This window comes from Salvelinus sp. IW2-2015, linkage group LG31, assembly GCF_002910315.2.
Source record: "Salvelinus sp. IW2-2015 linkage group LG31, ASM291031v2, whole genome shotgun sequence".
NCBI lineage: Eukaryota > Metazoa > Chordata > Actinopteri > Salmoniformes > Salmonidae > Salvelinus > Salvelinus sp. IW2-2015.
The window spans coordinates 24,131,605-24,151,386 of NC_036870.1; the positions used below are offsets into that span (position 1 = coordinate 24,131,605).

Consider the following 19,782-nt stretch of genomic DNA (forward strand, 5'->3'; position numbering starts at 1 on the left):
ACAGTAGTGATGTAGTCTGTCTGCCTACTGCAAGTGTCTGACTCGTACTAGTACTTATCTTTGTCAAGTTTATTTGGCACTTGTAAGGCCTACAGAGTGCTATATGGTTGACGTAGTGTAAAGTGTATGTGTGAAGAATAAATCCAGGTTAATACTGTGGTAATTTAGATTGATGTTCAGAAGTATATGTCAGAGTCATAGCAGGTAGACCCATTCCTCAGGCCCTCAGACAGTCCCTATAGCAACATACTGCCTAACAGATGATGACTTTGAAGTGTGTGTGTTCGTGCACGTGTGTGTGTGTGTGTGCATGCGTGCGTGCGTGTGTTTGGAATCTATTATCCTGCATGAACTGGTTTCCACCAGAGAAAGTAGTTAGTAAGGTGTTCCCTGGGGGACAATTTTCAACTTCATCATATATGCAGTTTCTGTAATTCCCTCTCAATAACACAGATTGGCATTTATTAGGATGACTCATGTACTGGAGGCAGCTCTGCTGGGTAGTCACTAGCTGGTACAGGTACGAGGTCATACAACCTGCCTCAATAATTGTGTACATGTATACTGTATGTGACTTTATAGAGGAGTTGTCAGGTGGATGGTTGACCTCAGCTCTACATGATGTACAATGTTGGAGACTGTACATGTTCAGTAGTATATATCTGAGTCATAGCAGGTGCCGACTCAGACACGGTCCTCAGGCAGTCACTCACTCAGCCCTAATAACAACACACTGCACGGTTAAAAAAAATAATAATCCTGATGATTTACGATAACTTACTGGCAGCTTGGGGGACAATGTTCAGCTTCACCATATGCTGTTTCAGTTTTTTCTCTCTCAATAACTGTGTATACTGTGACCTTGCACAGTGGTTTTGCATTAGATAATGTCAGGTGGTTGGTTGACCTCAGCTCTACGTTAAGGATGATTGACTATGTTGGAAAAATGACAATAGCATGTACAGTGGGGCAAAAAAGTATTTAGTCAGYSACCAACTGTGCAAGTTMTCCCACTTAAAAAGATGAGAGAGGCCTGTAATTTTCATCATAGGTACAYTTCAACTATGACAGACAAAATTAGGAAAGAAAATCCAGAAAATCACATTGTAGGATTTTTTATGAATTTATTTGCAAATTATGGTGGAAAATAAGTATTTGGTCACCTACAAACAAGCAAGATTTCTGGCTATCACAGACCTTAACTTCTCTTTAAGAGGCTCCTCTGTCCTCCACTCGTTACCTGATTAATGGCACCTGTTTGAATGTGTTATCAGTATAAAAAGACACCTGTCTACAACCTCAAACAGTCACACTCCAAACTCCACTATGGCCAAGACCAAAGAGCTGTCAAAGGACACCAGAAACAAAATTGTAGACCTGCACCAGGCTGGGAAGACTGAATCTGCAATAGGTTAGCAGCTTGTTTTTGAAGAAATCAACTGTGGGAGCAATTATTAGAAATAAGACATACAAGACCACTGATAATTCCCTCGATCTGGGGCTCCACGCAAGATCTCACCCGTGGGGTCAAAATGATCACAAGAACGATGAGCAAAAATCCCAGAACCACACGGGGGACCTAGTGAATGACCTGCAGAGAGCTGGGACCAAAGTAACAAAGCCTACCATCAGTAACACACTACGCCACCAGGGACTCAAATCCTGCAGTGCCAGACGTGTTCCCCTGCTTAAGCCAGTACATGTCCAGGCCGTCTGAAGTTTGCTAGAGAGCATTTGGATGATCCAGAAGAAGATTGGGAGAATGTCATATGGTCAGATGAAACCAAAATATAACCTTTTGGTAAAAACTCAACTCGTCGTGTGTTGGAGGACAAAGAATGCTGAGTTGCATCCAAAGAACACCATACCTACTGTGAAGCATGGGGTGGAAACATCATGCTTTGGGGCTGTTTTTCTGCAAAGGGACCAGGACGACTGATCCGTGTAAAGGAAGAATGAATGGGGCCATGTATCGTGAGATTTTGAGTGAAAACCTCCTTCCATCAGCAAGGGCATTGAAGATGAAACGTGGCTGGGTCTTTCAGCATGACAATGATCCCAAACACACCGCCCTGGCAACGAAGGAGTGGCTCGTAAGAAGCATTTCAAGTCCTGGAGTGGCCTAGCCAGTCTCCAGACTCAACCCCATAGAAAATCTTGGAGGGAGTTGAAAGTCCGTGTTGCCCAGCAACAGCCCCAAAACATCACTGCTCTAGAGGAGATCTGCATGGAGAATGGGCCAAAATACCAGCAACAGTGTGTGAAAACCTTGTGAAGACTTACAGAAAACGTTTGACCTCTGTCATTGCCAAAAAAGGGTATATACAAAGTATTGAGATAAACTTTTGTTATTGACCAAATACTTATTTTCCACCATAATTTGCAATAAAATTCCTTAAAAATCCTACAATGTGATTTTCTGGATTTTTTTCCCTCATTTTGTCTGTCATAGTTGAAGTGTACCTATGATGAAAATTACAGGCCTCTCTCATCTTTTTAAGTGGGAGAACTTGCACAATTGGTGGCTGACTAAATACTTGTTTGCCCCACTGTATGTAGTTATTAGATAACATTAAAAAAAATGATTTACATCATCACGTTATCCCATTTCTCATTCACTCTCTCTCTCTCTCTCTTCTCTTCTCTAAATTCAAAGTCAAATTCAAGCTGCTTTATTGGCATGAAAAACATTGTGTCAATATTGCCAAAGCAACAATGTATACAATATACATTGTAATAAAATTATAAACAATGACAAATAATAATAAGAATGGCAGTAAATAATAATACAAAATTAAATATAAAATAGTAACAATAAAATGGTAACAGTCAATAATCTCTCTCTCTCTCTCCCGTTCTCTCTTCTCTCCCTTCTCTCCCGTTCTCTCTCTCTCTCTCTCTCTCTCTCTCTCTCTCTCTCTCTCTCTCTCTTCTCTCTCTCTCTTCTCTCTCTCTCTCTCTCTCTCTCTCTCGTCTCTCTCTCTCTCTCTCCTCCCGTTCTCTCTCTCTCTCTCTCTCTCTCTCTCTCTCTCTCTCTCTCTCTCGCTCTCTCTCTCTCTCTCTCTCTCTCTCTCTCTCTCTCTCTCGTCTAGGATCTGCTAGTCGTCGTTGCTTGCTGGACGCTAATGGAGTTGCTTACTGGGGTCCTCCGAGCTTCGCCAGATGCGTCTCGATGGAATTCAGATATTTACATTTATCTGTAAGTCCCTTTTTCACGCTCTCTCTATTCACATCTTATGTATTCAGATATAGTTTGTATTGTATTACATGCTCAATGAGCCACCTGTGCCGCAACGTTATTGTGAATGCATTTTAGTAAAACTGAAAACTGAATTAATAGCCTGGGCGTTTATTTGCTTAAATCACTGAACACAACAGGCGCTTATAGGAGACTGGCTTCTATTTGAGCCAGGTGTCCATTTCGTTAATCCACACAAATGTAGCTCATTTGCATAGTTAATGCTATATTCAGCGTTCACTTCCAGCTGTTAATCAATTTCTTAATTTCCTGCTCTAATGTGTTATAATTTACCCTGACCTACAAAGGCAAAGTGCAGTAACTACAAATTTGGTCAAAAATATTTTATCTGTTTTAATGGCCAGTTATATTATATGATTAATGTGCTATTTATTTTCCTGACCAAAGACAAAGCTAGTCGATAAGAATATATCATGAAGTACCAGAAATTGCTGTTTGTCGAAACAGAAAAATACTTTGAAGTCAGATTTTGCAATTCATTGTTTTAGGTAGTTCCTGCACTTTGCCTTTGTAGGGCAGTAGACACCGTGTCACATATTTTGTCTAAGTATGCGTCTATAAAAAAAAATCTCATCCTTGACTGCATTTTCAGCAGTTTTTACTTTCGCCACTAAAGGGCGATCGGACGATTTGTAGGGGTCTCTACTCCCGAAGTTGTTGACTGTTTTTGTGCTTGCCAGTTAGCTAGCAGGCCTCAACTGTTAGCAGCCAATGGTTGTCCGTTTCTTACTGGTGATGAAAACAGATGATTGCCATCGTTTCTTCAAATCATTAGTGAATTACTTCATGCAACAAATCAAACATTAAACCTCATAAACAATTCATGGTAATTCATGGTAACCTCATAAATCATTTATTTAGACCCAGCCTTTGTTTGAAACAGGGGTTTATTTGCTGAAATGTGTCTTTGCCCGGCTATTAAAAGGGACAGGCAGTTATTTGAGAATCAGCGTTTTACGGTACCTTCTGTTAAGAAAGTGGAGGATTGTCACAAAGTCGCCGATACATTTTTAAGCCATCTGAAATGTACATGTACCTTATGTAGCCATTAGCCTGTCTTCCACTTCCTCAATATTTATTTCTGTGGCTATTTCCAACCTCGCCAGCCTAGCCTAGAGCATGAATAAACTCAATAGCAAAACAGATCATTAATATACAATTTGTTCTCAGAGACTGACCTGGCCCAGCAACAGAAATAAATGATTGATTTGTCTGCCCGCATCCTACTTGTTTGCGCAATAATAGACGTGGGATTGTATTCATAACGTTTCTTTAGAGTAGGAGTGCTTATAGGATCAGTTTTGGCGTTTAAATAATAATGAATAAGATTACATGAACAGGTGGGACMTGATCCTAGATCAGCACTCCTACTCGGAGATGGTTTATAAATACTGGCCCTGATTAACTTTCTATAAAAATGAGTGGCATTGTCACATTGTCACCACTCTCACKCTCTAATGAGCTATTCCATTTATCCATTGATTAATGAATGTGTTGGTTAATCATTGGCTGACTTCCTGCTGTGTGACCTCTGACCTCCTGTCTCCGTGGCAATAATGGAAGCCAGCAGGGGTGGGGGGGTGATAAGATGTGCTGTGATTGGTTGATTTCACTCTTAGCCTAGGCCTGTGCTAACTGCTAACCTTTCATTAGCATGGAGATGTGGTTCATTAGGTTTGATTGCTGTTGTGAATGAGGATTACCGTTTCGTCTCTCTGTGTGTGGTTGTGTGTGTGTTGTGTGTGTGTGTGTGTGGTGTGTGTGTGGGTTTGTGTGTGTGTGTGTGTGTGTGTGTGTGTGTGTGTGTGTGTGTGTGTGTGTGTGGTGTGTGTGTGTGTGTGTGGTGTGTGTGTTGTGTGTGTGTGTGTGTGTGGTTGTGTGCTGTGGCATGCGTGCGTGGTTTGGAATCTATTGTCCTCCAATGAAATGTTTGTGTGTGTAAATGAGTGTGTGGATAACAGTCAGTCAAAGTGCCATGCAGTATTGTGAAATACAAATAGTAACCAATATCTATTCAGGGCATTTATGTCTGCACAAGTCCTTAATAAAGTAAAGGCTGAGGATTAGGTACTTGACCAAGGTGCTGGTCATTCATGTCATTCACTATATAAATACCTTACCTACAAGATCTGCTCACCACAAGCAAAAATATAGGAGAAAGACATTTAACTATTGTATGGATCAAGGTCTCAGATCTCTCTTTCTTCTACTTCTACTTCGCCTCATCTCTTTCCTTTCTCTCTCTTACCATTTGATATTTTAGTTCATTTAGCAAATGCCCTTATCCAGAGTGACTTACAGTAGTGAGTACATCATTTTCATTCTCTCTCTTCTCCTCTCTCTCTCTCTCTTCTCTCTCTCTCTCTCTCTCTCTCTCTCTCTCTCTCTCTCTCTTCTCTCTCTTCTCTCTCTCTCTCTCTCTCTCTCTCTCTCTCTCTCTCTCTCTCTCTCTCTCTCTCTCTCTCTCTTCTCTCTCTCCCTCTGCCCCCAACCTCCCTCCCCATCAGTCTCTAACCTGTGTTGTTCTCTCCCCCCCTCTCCTCCCCTGCTGTCTCCAGTGGCGAGAGCATCTTGCGAAGGGTCAGAGGACCCTGGCTGGAGAGGGGCATGGTCTCAGGTCGTGAGGAATCTCCTGGAGCTCTTACGAGGAGGAGCTATTAACAGCGATGACCTCCTGTTCTCCACCGAGATTCTCCAGAAATGTGACGGACACCTTCAAGAGAGCAACCTACATCCCAGTAAACCCGACGACGCGCAGGTGGGTTGGGAGGGTTGTACATACACAACACACACATAACACACACATAAACACCAAACCTCAAGAGAGCAACCGACATCCGAGGCTCCCGATGACATGCAGGGTGGGTGGGAGGAACACACATGCAACACACAACATTGTGCTGGTGCGTGAAGTGGGCTATACAGCACACTTAACAGGACAGTAAACGCATAAACAAAACAAAACGATCCCGTACATGTTTGCATGAGCACAAATGACACACCTCAGCTCCGCCTTACAATTCAACCCTCCTCTTCGTCTCTCTCCTCAGAATTCTTCCGAGGGTAAGTCAGCTACATGGTATGGGATGGCATGAAAACCTTAGAGAAATGGGAGACGCCCTCACCAGGTAGGCTTTTTAAACTGTTGTTTAGGTTGTGGGTGGTGTGTTGTTGTGTTGTGTGTGTGTGTGTGTGTGAGTGTGTGTGTGTGATTGTGTGTGGGTCTGTGATGTGTGTGTGTGTGTGTGTTGTGGTGCGTGTGCGTGCGTGCGTGTGCGTTGTGTGTGGTATGTGCGTCCTGTCAGAGTGTCTGGCTCTGTCAACGGTTGGGATGAATGATTGCAGTGTTTATGTCATTGTGAGGTAAGGGGTCCGGGTAAAAACACAACCTGTGTTAACCATTCAGGATGGATCATACCCCAATACTGTGTGCACGTACTGACAGTGTGTGGGTGTTGTGTGTGGTGTGTGTGTGTGTGTGTGTGTGTGTGTGTGTGTTTGTGGTGTGTGTGTGTGTGTGTGTGTTGTGTGTTGTGTTGATGTGTGTGTGTGTGTGTGTGTGTGTGTGTGTGTGTGTGTGTGTGTGTGTGTGTCCATATTTTGTTGTTAATAAACAATGCATATGACCCCCTCCTCCATGCCCTTGAGTCAGGCTGGGTTTATATGCCATCTGTAGTCAGTAAACAATAATGCGTAAACACTGGAGATAATACCCCAAACATACACTGAGTGTGAAAAACATTAGGAACACCTTCCTAATATTGAGTTGCACCCTGATTTGCCCTCAGAACAGCCTCAATTCGTCAGGGCATGGACTCTACAAGGTTGGATGCTGGCCCACGTTGACTCCAATGCTTCCCATAATTGTGTCAAGTTCGTTGGATGTACTTTGTGTGGTGGACCATTCTTGATACACACGGGAAACTATTTACTGTGWAAAACCCAGCAGCGTTGCAGTTCTTGACACACTTAAACTGGTGCGCCAGGCACACACTACCATACCCCATTCAAAGGCACTTCAATCTTTTGTCTTACCCATTCAAATGAGATGATATGCTCTAAGCAAGCCACTGCAGAACAATCAAGTGATGAACGTACTTGACCATGTGTTACCAATAACATAGGCTTTGTCTCAAATGGCACCCTACTCCCTATGCAGTGCACTATTTTTCACCATTTGACTTTTTGTAATTTAGCAGACGCTCTAATCCAGAGCGACATACAGTTAGTGCATTCATCTTAAGTTAGCTACTGTAGGTGGGACAACCACATATCACAGGCATATAAAGTAAATGTTCCCTTAAAAACATAGCGGTAAGTAGAGTCAGAGCTAGAGGGGGGGTGGGGTGGGTGTGGGGGGAGTCAAGTGCAAGTGCTGGTTAAGTGTTTTTTTGTGTGGGAGGGCCTAGAGACCTGAGGTGGCAGAACGGAGTGCTCGGGTTGGGGTGTTGGGTTTGAGCAGAGCCTGAAGGTAGGGAGGGGCAGTTCCATGGGTAAGTACCAGTGGAGTGTGCAGAGGAGTGGGGTGACATGAGAAAACTTTGAAAACCAGGCTGGCTGMTGCGTTAAGTCGCAGGGGTTTGATTCCACAAGCGGGGAGCCCAGCCAATAGCGAGTTGCAATAGTACAGACAGGAGCGCAAGTGCCTGGATTAGGACTTGCACTGCTTCCTGTGTGAGGTAGGGTCTTACTCTACGGATGTTGTAGAGCATGAACCTGCAGGAGCGAGTCACTGCTTTGATGTTTGCGGAGAAAAACAGGGTGTTGTCAAGGGTCACGCCAAGGTTGTTTGCACTCTGGGAGGGCGACACTGTGGAGATGTCAACCGTGATGGAGAGGTCTTTGAGCGGGCAGGCCTTCTCCGGGAGGAAGAGCAGTTCCGTGTTGTCCAAGCTGAGTTTGAGGTGGTGGGCCAACATTCAAGTTGAGATATTTGCCAGACACGCAGAGATGTGTGTTGCCACCTGGGTGTCAAACGGGGGAAGGAGAAAAGTAGTTGAGTGTCATCTGCATAGGAATGATAGGAGAGACCATGTGAGGATATCACGGACCCGAGTGACTTGGTGTATAGAGAGAAGAGGGTCTAGAACCAAGCCCTGGGGCACACCAGTAGTGAGAGTACGTGGTGCAGACACAGACCCTCTCCACGCCACCTGGTGGGAGCAGCCCGCCAGGTAGGATGCAATCCAAGAGTGTGCATAGCCTAAGACGGCCAGCCCTGAGAGGATGGAGAGGAGGATCTGATGGTTCACGTGTCAAAGGCAGAGGATAGMTCTATGAGGATGAGAACAAAGGAGAGAGAGTCAGCTTTGGCAATGCGGAGAGCCTCCGTGACACAGAGAAGAGCAGTCTCAGTTGAGTGACCAGTCTTGAAGCCTGACTGGTTAGGGTCAAGAAGATCGTTCTGAGAGAGATAACGAGAGAGTTGATCAGAGACTTTTTGAGTGTTTTGAAAAGAAAAGAAAGATCAACAGGTCTATAGTTTTTGATATCAGATGAGTCGAGTGTTGGTTTCTTRAGGAGTGGATCAACTTGGGCCATTTTGAAGTCGAGAGGACGCAGCCAGTGGTCAGGGATGAGTCTGGTCAAGAGATGGTCTGGAGAAGGGAGGAGGGGATAGGGTCTAGCTGGCAGGTTGTCAGCCGGCCAGACYTCACAGGATTTCATCTGGAGAGAGAGGGAAGGAAGAGGTCAAGGCGTAGGGTACTTCTGTGGGCCTATAGAGCTATGGTTAATAGTGGTGCACTATATAGGAAATACTGAGCCATTTGAGATGCAGCCTAACCTGTCCTCACCTCCTGACCTCAACCCCTCCTTCCACTAATCCACAGATGTCCATCTGTCTCCCCTATCTCAACACGTTGCTCTCCTCCCTTCCACCCAACACATTCCAAAGCTAATCTGTCTTCCTACAGAGAACCTTTTACTTCTGACATAAAACTCAGTCTCTTTCACTTCTTATTCTATGCTTCTTCTCTATCATTTATGTATATCTCAGTGTTCAAAATGTTGAATCCAACAACGTACACTAAAAGGCATTATGTCCAATGTGTGCTAATTAGCTGCAMTTAGCATACAGGGCTAACGAGTACGAGCAAGCCAATGACTGTTGTAATGGGTTGGTTGGATAGAGGATCAAGCCAATGACTGTTGTAATGGGTTGGTTGGATAGAGGATCAAGCCAATGACTGTTTAATGGTTTGGGTTGGATAGGAAGCATCAAGCCAATGACCTGTTTTGTAATGGGTTGGTTGGATAAGAGGATCAAGCAATGACTGTTGTAATGGGTTGGTTGGATAGAGGATCAAGCCAATGATGTTGTTATGGGTGTGGATACTTCGCTTGGATTTTGTGTTTGATAGAGGATCCAAGCCAATGACTGTTTGGTTTGTGGAAAGTCACAAGGATGTTTGTATGGTTGTGGATAGAGGGATTCAGCCATTATGTTTTAGGGGTGTTGCAAGCAACCAAATGACTGTTTGTATATGGGTTGGGAGGATGGAGGCTCTGGTGGTAATATGTCTGCGGGGTTATTGGTGATTTTATCTTGTGACATTTCCTTGAGAGTTAACATGAACTTAACAGGAACAGAAGAGATACTTAGCTTGTGCATGAAATGAGAGAGAGAGCAGAGATACATCAATTGCATCATAGTGTGCACATCCATTCAATATTTGGTTTTATGAAAAAGAAAGTCGATGTTCATGATATTGTACATCTCTACTCTGTCTACTATTCTAACAATCTTCCTTTCTCACAACAATTACCCCCCATTTCTCTCCATCACATCTTTCGCTCACCTCCCCATTTCTCTTTCTATCTATCTCTATCCCTCCTACTCCCCTTCTCTCTCCTGCCTCTTTCTTACTACACCCTCCCCTTTCTCTCTCTCCTCTGCTGTCTTCTGTCTGTCTGTCTGTCTGTCTGTCTGTCTGTCTGTCTGTCTGTCTGTTGTCTGTCACTGTCTGTCTGTCTGTCTGTTCTGTCCTGTCTGTCTGTCTGTCTGTCTGTCTGTCGTCTGGTTCTGTCTTCTGTCTGTCTGATCTGTCTGTCTGGTCTTGTCTTCTGTCCTGGTCGCTGTCTTCTGTCTGTCCTGTGTCTGTCTTTTGCTACTCTCTCTAGATCCCTTCCCGCTTCTCTCTCTCTCCCTCCTTCTCTTTCTCTCCCTCCTACCATCTTTCTCTCTCTCTCTCCCTCCCTTCTTCTCTCCCCCTTCCCAGGTTTCTCCTGGTGCTGCCCATCTCATGCGTATATTGGAGGACTTCATCCATCTGATAGGAGATGATCAGAAACCGTTCCAGAGTTTCCTGGTGGTCACCAACAACCTCAGTGAGTAGTCAATTTAACACTCAGAGGTAGGGTTGCAAAATTCCCTTAACTTTACATAATTTTTCAAACTTATCTTCAACGCTCCCAAGTTAATAACTAAATTCTAAATTTTTTTGGTTACATTATTTGCCTTTCCTTTAGTCAGCACATCTCTACCTATTTTGGTTGGACGTCAACTCATGTTTTGTATTTGTCTCCATAAGGATAACTATATGTTTTGTCTCCATAGTGATAACGATTTGTTTTGTCTCCATAGTGATTACAATATGTTTTGTCTCCATAGTGATAACGATACAGCGAGAGCCCGTGACAGCGGTGTCCAGTGACATCAACTTCCCCATGAAGGGTAGGAGGGGCATGAAGGACTGGGCTCGATCCGCTGAAGACAAACTCTACATCCCCAAAGAAGTCTTCACCCTCACCTCCGATGGTGAGAGATCATGATCTTCATCATCATCGTCGTCCTCATCAGAATTATTGCCATCATCAACATCGCCATCATCAGCAGCTTCATTGATGTCGTCTACATTGTCATCATCATCGCCATCGTCGTTGTTGCCGGCGTCTTCATCATCATCTTCATCATCATAATCACACTCCTCATAATGAAATGTGTCTTCAAACATCCTCTGAAGACTCTCACTGACCTCACCACACTTACGTCAAGATGTCCTCACAAGGTGTGTGAAGAGTAATACAGGTTGTCCTAAACCTAAGGACTAGATTAAGGTCAGCTCATTCGTAATATTAATCCCATCCAAATCTACCATGTCAATCAWTTTTTCTTGGCGGGAAGGATATTATCCCAGCCCTAAACACATTCTGTTTTTCAGGAAACTCCAAGGGCCTCTGATAATACATATCCTGTGCGAATTGACACCCCTGTGTTTTGAGGGGTATTACAGAGTTTAACAGGTGCTGCACCCAGTTTGCTTAAAACAGAGTGCTGTGCATGTAGCCTTCAGATAAATGATCTGTGTTGTCATATATCAACTTTCCCAGTGCCTACTTCTCTTTTAAAATATTAAGCGGATGATATTGTGCCAAGGAATTGATAAATCGACAAATATGTCAGTTAATTCAAAATCTGGAAACAGTTAATTGTTCTTACTGCCTTTTCTGAATTGAAAACCAAAATAAGGCTATCCCTAGACAAGTTGAAATAGTGTATCTCCACGCCTATACCCTCCAGGCTAGGGTCATAACGGTCCATTTGGAATAAGAAAAAAATATGTTTACAGGGGGAAGTTTGGTATAACTTATGCTGTCCGAATCGTCCTCTGGAAGAACAGAAATGAAAGGGTAATAATTACGTAACCAACCTTCAATAGTAATAGTAGTCCCGTGCAAATAGGGCTTTAGAGTATGTTATGTCAGAAGTCTTCAAAACACACACTTTCTTATATAATCTCTAAACAGCGAGAGAAAGTAACAAGCCTGGTCGTCTGTACAAAGTTCGAGGTCATGACCCTGTCAGAGATAAGATTCTCAATCTTAAGGTGGTTTCAAGCCTAGAATCCTCCAAGCTTTTAACCCAAATCAATCATTATACTACCATAACAGTGAACGATTGTCTCACGTCCTACTTTAAACTCCTTTTCAAATCAATCAATCAATCAATCAAATTGATTTATAAAGCCCTTTTTACATCAGCAGATGCCACAAAGTGCTATAGAGAAACCCAGCCTAAAACCCCAAACAGAAAGCAATGCAGATGTAGAAGCATGGTGGCTCAGAAAAATTCCCTAAAAAGGCAGGAACCTAGGAAGAAACCTAGAGAGGAACCAGGCTCTGAGGGGTGGCCAGTCCTCTTCTGGCTGTGCAGGGTGGAGATAACAGTACATGGCCAAGATGTTCAAACGTTCAAAGATGACCAGCAGGGTCAAATAGAAATAATCACAGTGGTTGTAGAGGGTGCAACAGGTCAGCACCTCAGGAGTAAATGTCAATTGGCTTTTCATAGCCGATCATTCAGCATTAGAGACAGCAGGTGCGGTAGAGAGAGAGAGAGAGTCGAGAACAGCAGGTCCGGGACAAGGTAGCACGTCCGGTGAACAGGTCAGGGTTCCATAGCCGCAGGCAGAACAGTTGAAACTGGAGCAGCAGCACGACCAGGTGGACTGGGGACAGCAAGGAGCTATCTGGCCAGGTAGTCCTGAGGCATGGTCCTAGGGCTCAGGTCCTCTGAGAGAAAGAGAAAGAGATAGAGAGAGAGAGAGAAAGAGAGAGAATTAGAGGGAGCATACTTAAATTCACACAGGACACCGGATAAGACAGGAGAAATACTCCAGATATAACAGACTGACCCTAGCCCCCMGACACATAAACTATTGTTGCATAATTACTGGAGGCTGAGACAGGAGAGGTCGGGAGACACTGTGGTCCCATACGACTATATCCCCGGACAGGGCCAGCCAGGCAGGATATAACTCCACCCACTTTGCCGAAGCACAACTCGGACAGGAAGCTCACGTCAGAGACTCAACCCACTCAAGTGACACACCCCTCCTAGGGACAGCATGGAAGAGCACCAGTAAGCCAGTGACTCAGCCCCCGTAATAGGGTTAGAGGCAGAGAATTCCAGTGGAGACAGGGGAACCCGCCAGGCAGAGACAGCAAGGGTGGTTTGTCGCTCCAGTGCCTTTCCATTCACCTYCACACTCCTGGGCCAGACTACACTCAATCGTAGGACCCACTGAAGAGATGAGTCTTCAGTAAATACTTTGAGTCTGCGTCTCTCACATGGATAGGCAGACCATTCCATAAAAATGGAGCTCTATAGGAGAAAGCCCTGCCTCCAGCTGTTTGCTTAGAAATTCTAGATACAATAAGGAGGCCTGCGTCTTGTGACTGTAGCATATGTGTAGGTACAGCAGGACCAAATCGGAGAGCTAGGTAAGAGCAAGCCCATATAATGCTTTGTAGGTTAGCAGTAAAACCTTGAAATCAGCCCTAGCCTTAACAGGGAGCCAGTGTAGAGAGGCTAGCACTGGAGTAATATGATAAAAAAAATGTGGTTCTAGTCAAGATTCTAGCAGCCGTGTTTAGCTGAAGTTTATTTAGTGCTTTATCCGAGTAACCGGAAAGTAGAGCATTGCAGTAGTCTAACCTAGAAGGAACAAAAGCATGGATACATTTTTCTGCATCATTTTTGGACAGAAAGTTTCTGATTTTTTGCAATGTTACGTAGATGGAAAAAGCTGTCCTTGAAACAGTCTTGATATGTTCGTCAAAAGAGAGATCAGGGTCCCGAGTAACGCCGAGGTCCTTCACAGTTATATTTGAGACGACTGTACAACCATCAAGATGAATTGTCAGATTTAACAGAAGATCTCTTTGTTTCTTGGGACCTAGAACAAGCATCTCTGTTTTGTGCGAGTTTCAAAGTAAAACATTTTCCGCCATCCACTTCCTTATGTCTGAAACACAGGCTTCCATGGAGGGCAATTTTGGGGCTTCACCATGTTTCATCGAAATGTACAGCTGTGTATCTTCCCCATAGCAGTTAACATTATGTTTCCGAATGACATCACCAAGAGGTAAAATATATATTGAAAACAATAGAGGTCCTAAAACGGAACCTTGAGGAACACTGACATGTACAGTTGATTTGTCAGAAGACAAACCATCAACAGAGACAATCTGATATCTTTCCGGCAGACAAGATCTAAACCAGGCCAGAAATTGTAGACCAATTTGGGTTTCAAATCTCTCCAAAAGAATGTGGTGATCGATGGTATCAAAAGCAGTACTAAGGTCTAGTAGCACGAGCAAGACGACAGATGCAGAGCCTTGGTCTGACGCCAATAAAACTTCTTAGGGCTGCAATCCCGTTAACGGGATCGATATGACAACAGCCAGTGAAAGTGCAGGGCGCCAAATTCAAACAACAGAAATCTCATAATTAAAATTCCTCAAGCATACAAGTATTTCACACCATTTTTAAGATAAACTTCTTGTTATTCCCACCACATTGTCCGMTTTCAAAAAGGCTTTACAGCGAAAGCACCACAAACGATTATGTTAGGTCACCGCCAAATCACAGAAAAACACATTTTTCCAGCCAAAGACAGGAGTCACAAAAAGCAGAAATAGAGATAAAATTAATCACTAACCTTTGATGATCTTCATCAGATGACACTCATAGGACTTCCTGTTACACAATACATGTATGTTTTGTTCGATAAAGTTCATATTTATATCCAAAAATCTGTTTACATTGGCGCCATGTTCAGAAATGCCTCCAAAATATCCAGAGAAATTGCAGAGAGCCACATCAAATAACAGAAATACTCATCATAAACTTTGATGAAAGATACATGTTTTACATAGAATTAAAGATAAACTTGTTCTTAATGCAACCGCTTTGTCAGATTTCAAAAAAGCTTTCGGAAAAAGCAAAAACCATGCAATAATCTGAGGTCGGCGCTCAGAGCCCAATCAAGCCATAGAGGTACCTGCAATATTGTACAGTCAACAGAAGTCAGAAATAACATTATAAATATTCACTTAMCTTTGATGATCTTCATCAGAATGCACTCCCAGGAATCCCAGTTCCACAATAAATGTTTGATTTGTTCGGTAATGTCCATCATTTATGTCCAAATAGTTACTTTTGTTAGCGCGTTTGGTAAACAAATCCAAAGTCACGAAGCGCGTTCACTAAAAGCAGCCGAAATGTCAAAAAGTTCCGTAACAGTCAGTAGAAACATGTCAAATTATGTATTGAATCAATCTTTAGGATGTTTTTAACATAAATCTTCAATAATGTTCCAACCGGAGAATTCCTTTGTCTTCAGAAATGCGATAGAACAGAGCTCGCTCTCACATGAACGAACATGGTCAGCGCATGTTCAGCTCATGACAGACCTTACTCAATCCCCTCTCTTTCGGCCCCAACTCACAGTAGAAGCATCAGACAAGGTTCTAAAGACTTTTGACATCTATTGGAAGCCGTAGGAAGTGCAAAATGACCCATATTCCACTGTGTATTCGATAGGCGATGAGTTGAAAACCTACAAACCTCAGATTTCCCACTTCCTGGTTGGATTTCTTTCTCAGGTTTTTGCCTGCCATATGAGTTCTGTTATACTCACAGACATCATTCATACAGTTTAGAAACTTCAGAGTGTTGTCTATCCAAATAGACTAATAATATGCATATATTAGCAGCTGGGACTGAGGAGCAGGCAGTTTACTCTGGGCACCTCTGGGCACCTTTTCATCCAAGCTACTCAATACTGCCCCTGCATCCATAATAAGTTAGAAGGTAATTTACCACCTTCACGRGTGCAGTCTCAGTGCTAGGATGGGGTCTAAAACCAGACTGAAGCATTACGTATACATTGTTAATCTTCAGGAAGGCAGTGAGTTGCTGCGCAACAGCTTTTTCAAAACATTTTGAGAGGAATGGGAAATGGATCTGCACAGCTCACAATCAACCTGTATTCCCTGTAGACACGGGTTGGAAAGCAAAGATTTGGGGGAGAATTTGGGGTAAAAGTCGACAGAGACAGACATAGAGAAAGAGATGAGTATATCTCTGTTTCTGATCCTGACCTCTGCTCCCTCAGAATAACAAAGGCCCCACAGGAAATTACACGCACACACACACACGCACACACACACACATGCACACACTGACTTCATGTGTGCCTCTTGCCATCCCCATGAAAGGTTGCAATGGTGTCAGCAGTGTCTGGGGTCTCTGTCTGGCTCTGAGGACACAGCTCCTCTCTCTCTCTCAACCACTCGCTCTCTCGCTCTCCATCTCTCTCTATTTGTCTTCCCCTCTCACCATCTATATCTCTCTCTCCTTCCCTTTCTCTATCTCTATCACTTTCTCTATCGCTCTCTCTGCCTCCCCCCTCTCTGACAGGGCCTTTCTCTCCCTCTGTGTCTCCCTCCATAGTGACAGTCATGACTAAAGAATTGCAGTGGTAGGAGGTCAGTGGCTCCAGAGAGCTCATTGTGACCAGTAGTCTGATGTTTATCAAAGTGTTTGGTTCATTTAACCTGTTACCAAAGCCATTCTCCCACAGACAGTCCCACTGATAGGCTCAATAGGCTCAAGACATGCTGTAGCACAGACAGAGTGCAAGTGCGSACACATGCACACACACACATATGCACACACACGCATGCACACACACACGCACACTCACGCACACGCACACACACACTGGCCTATGATAGGCTCATGACTTGCTCAACAGCCCAAGACCAGCCTTGTTCACTGATCCATAGGATGACACTGACCCAGATATATAGAGAGGCTAAGACACACATACACACACAGATAACCACATAGAGCCATGCACTAGCTCACACTCACACATACAGTACACACACACACATTCAACCTCATAAAAGATAATGATCCAATGACAGGCCAGAAGTTCAGGGTGTAATAAAGAAATGGATACACAACATGGTTTATTCATTTCTACCCAGCACTATAACACAACCCCTGCAACAGTTGACCCTTGACTTACACTTAACTTACAGCTGCAATGGATCTCAATAGCATGTCGGCCATGTCTTTAGATTTAACTGGCTTTCATGGATGCTTGGTGCTTCATCTCAATCTGGATATCCTCTCATTCAATACAGATGCCCGTCTCAAGATTTCCCATTTCAGTTAGCGGCTCACGGTTAGCCGACACAGATTTAAACGCTTTAAAAAGAACGGGGTGACCAAATTCTGTTTGTGGAAAATGAATTTATTAAAGTTTGTGCGACAAAATGGTCTCCTGGTCTCAATCAGGTTGTCTGTAATGAGCATAGATGGGCAGTATTTCTGTTACATGTATTTTAAATACGTGTTTTATTACATATTTTCATCTCCCCCTCTCTCTCGCTCTGTGTGTGTGTGTGTGTGTGTGTGTGTGTGTGGTGTGTGTGTGTGTGTGTGGTGTGTGTGTGTGTGTGTGTGTGTGTGTGTGTGTGTTGTGTGTGTTGTGTGTGTGTGTGTGTGGTGTGTGTTGTGGTGTGTGTGTGTGTGTGTGTGTGTGTCTATTGGTTACACCACACTTGTCAGTACATACACACAACAAGTAGGTCACAGGGGGAGAGACGTTGGGCCGTGAGGTTTTGCTTTATTTGTTTTTTGAAACCAGGTTTGCAGTTAACTTGCGTTATATGAGATGGAAGGGAGTTCCGTGCAATTATGGCTCTATATAATATTGTAAGTTTCCTTGAATTTTGCTATACCTGGGGACTGTGAAAAGACCCCTGGTGGCATGTCTGGTCTGGTAAGTGTGTGTTAGTGCTGTGTATGAGTTGACTATGCAAACAATTTGGAATTTCCAGCACATTAATGTTTCTTACAAAAACAAGAAGTGATGCAGTCAGTCTTGCCTCAACTCTTAGCCAAGAGAGACTAGCATACATAGTATTGATATTCACCCTTTGGTTACAATGAAGAGCAAAATGTGCCACTGTGTTCTGGGCCAGCTGCAGCTTAACTAGGTCCTTCTTTGCAGCACTTGACCATGTGACTGGACAATAATCAAGATAAGGTAAAACTAGAGCCTGCAGGACTTGCTTTGTGGAGTTTTGTGTCAGTGTTGAGATGAATGCACTTCTCTATAAGCATGTTGAAACTCTGTTGTTCATTTGTTTGGTCAAACACCATTTTGTACAACAGTTTGCTAAGAGCTTGCAGCAGCTGATAGGTTGGCTGTTAGAACCAGTAAAGGCCTCTTTACCATTCTTGGGTAGCGGAATGACTTTGGCTTGAGGACAAACACTTTCCTCTAGGCTCAGATTAAAGATATGACAGATAGGAGTTGCTATAGAGTCAGCTACCATCCTCGGTAGCTATCCAATCTAAATTCTCAATGCCAAGAGGTTTGCCATTATTGATCGATAACAATAAAAACAAAATTCTAACTTAGAATGCTTTTTTGGTTGTTGCATGAATGCAATGGTTCACTGTTCATTGTTGGCATTTCCTGCCTAACTTTGCCCACTTTGCCAAGGAAGTAATCATAAAACTAATTGGCATCATCAAATGGTATTATACATCTGCTTCGTTCAAAGAAGGAGTAGAATTTGTCTTTCTGCCCATAATTTCATTTAAAGTACTCCAAAGTAGTTTTTCCCATTGATCTTGGCTTCCTGGTACATTTTCTTCTTCTTTTTGTTGAATTTAGTCACATCATTTCTCAATTTGCAGTAATTCAGCCAGTCAGATGTGCAGCCAGACTTATTAGCCACTCCTTTTGCCCATCTCTTTCAACCGTACAGTTTTTCAATTCCTCATCAATCCATGGATCCTTAACAGTTCTAACAATCCGTTTCTTAACAGGTGCATGTTTAGAAATAATTGAGAAAAAAAAGCAAGTGCAGTGTCTGGATGCTCCTTATTAATCACATCAGACCAACAAATATGTTTAACATCATCCACGTAAGAGTCACAGCAAAATCTTTTGTATGATCTCTTATACACTATTTTAGGCCCAGCTTTTAGAACCTTGGCTTTCCTGGTTGTAGCCATTACAGTATAGTGTGACCTCTGCATCCAATGGTTATGAATACAGCCTTAGAACAAAGTTCTACAGATATTGTAAAAATGTGATCAATACATGTGGATGATATACTGTAGTTCCTGTAGGGTTTGTAAACACCTTGGTATACAGCAACACTTCCCCCATTGGCATTCCGGTCTCTTTTGTGAATGTTATATCCTTGTATTGCTACTGCGGTTCACAACTTTGAAGCCCCCTTTCACCCTACATTGGTATCAAAAGTGTGATGGCACTATGGTGTGATAAGTGTATGCTAAATAACTTAAATGTAGATGTGGATGTAAAAAGTATTACTCTAATGAGCTCCGCCCCGAAACAAGGCCAATGACAATACCCAATGTGCTTTGCAGTTGTTCATTTTCACATATATATATACAGTGGGGAGAACAAGTATTTGATACACTGCCGATTTTGCAGGTTTTCCTACTTACAAAGCATGTAGAGGTCTGTAATTTTTATCATAGGTACACTTCAACTGTGAGAGACGGAATCTAAAACAAAAATCCAGAAAATCACATTGTATGATTTTTAAGTAATTAATTTGCATTTTATTGCATGACATAAGTATTTGATACATCAGGAAAGCACAACTTAATATTTGGTACAGAAACCTTTGTTTGCAATTACAGACATCATCGTTTCCTGTATTCTTGACCAGGTTTG

At 43.1% G+C, this 19,782-nt stretch overlaps 1 protein-coding gene across 1 annotated transcript in view; it reads left to right on the forward strand.

The window, feature by feature from the left end:
• The window catches only part of adgrb2 (adhesion G protein-coupled receptor B2), a 290,937-nt gene that overhangs the window by 213,922 nt on the left and 57,233 nt on the right, over positions 1-19,782 (forward strand). The window contains 9 exon segments of the mRNA XM_070436396.1: positions 3,093-3,199; positions 5,818-5,865; positions 5,868-5,954; positions 5,956-5,997; positions 6,102-6,120; positions 6,310-6,376; positions 9,473-9,482; positions 10,480-10,588; positions 10,872-11,018. Of these exon segments, the coding sequence (XP_070292497.1) occupies positions 3,093-3,199; positions 5,818-5,865; positions 5,868-5,954; positions 5,956-5,997; positions 6,102-6,120; positions 6,310-6,376; positions 9,473-9,482; positions 10,480-10,588; positions 10,872-11,018 (636 nt within the window).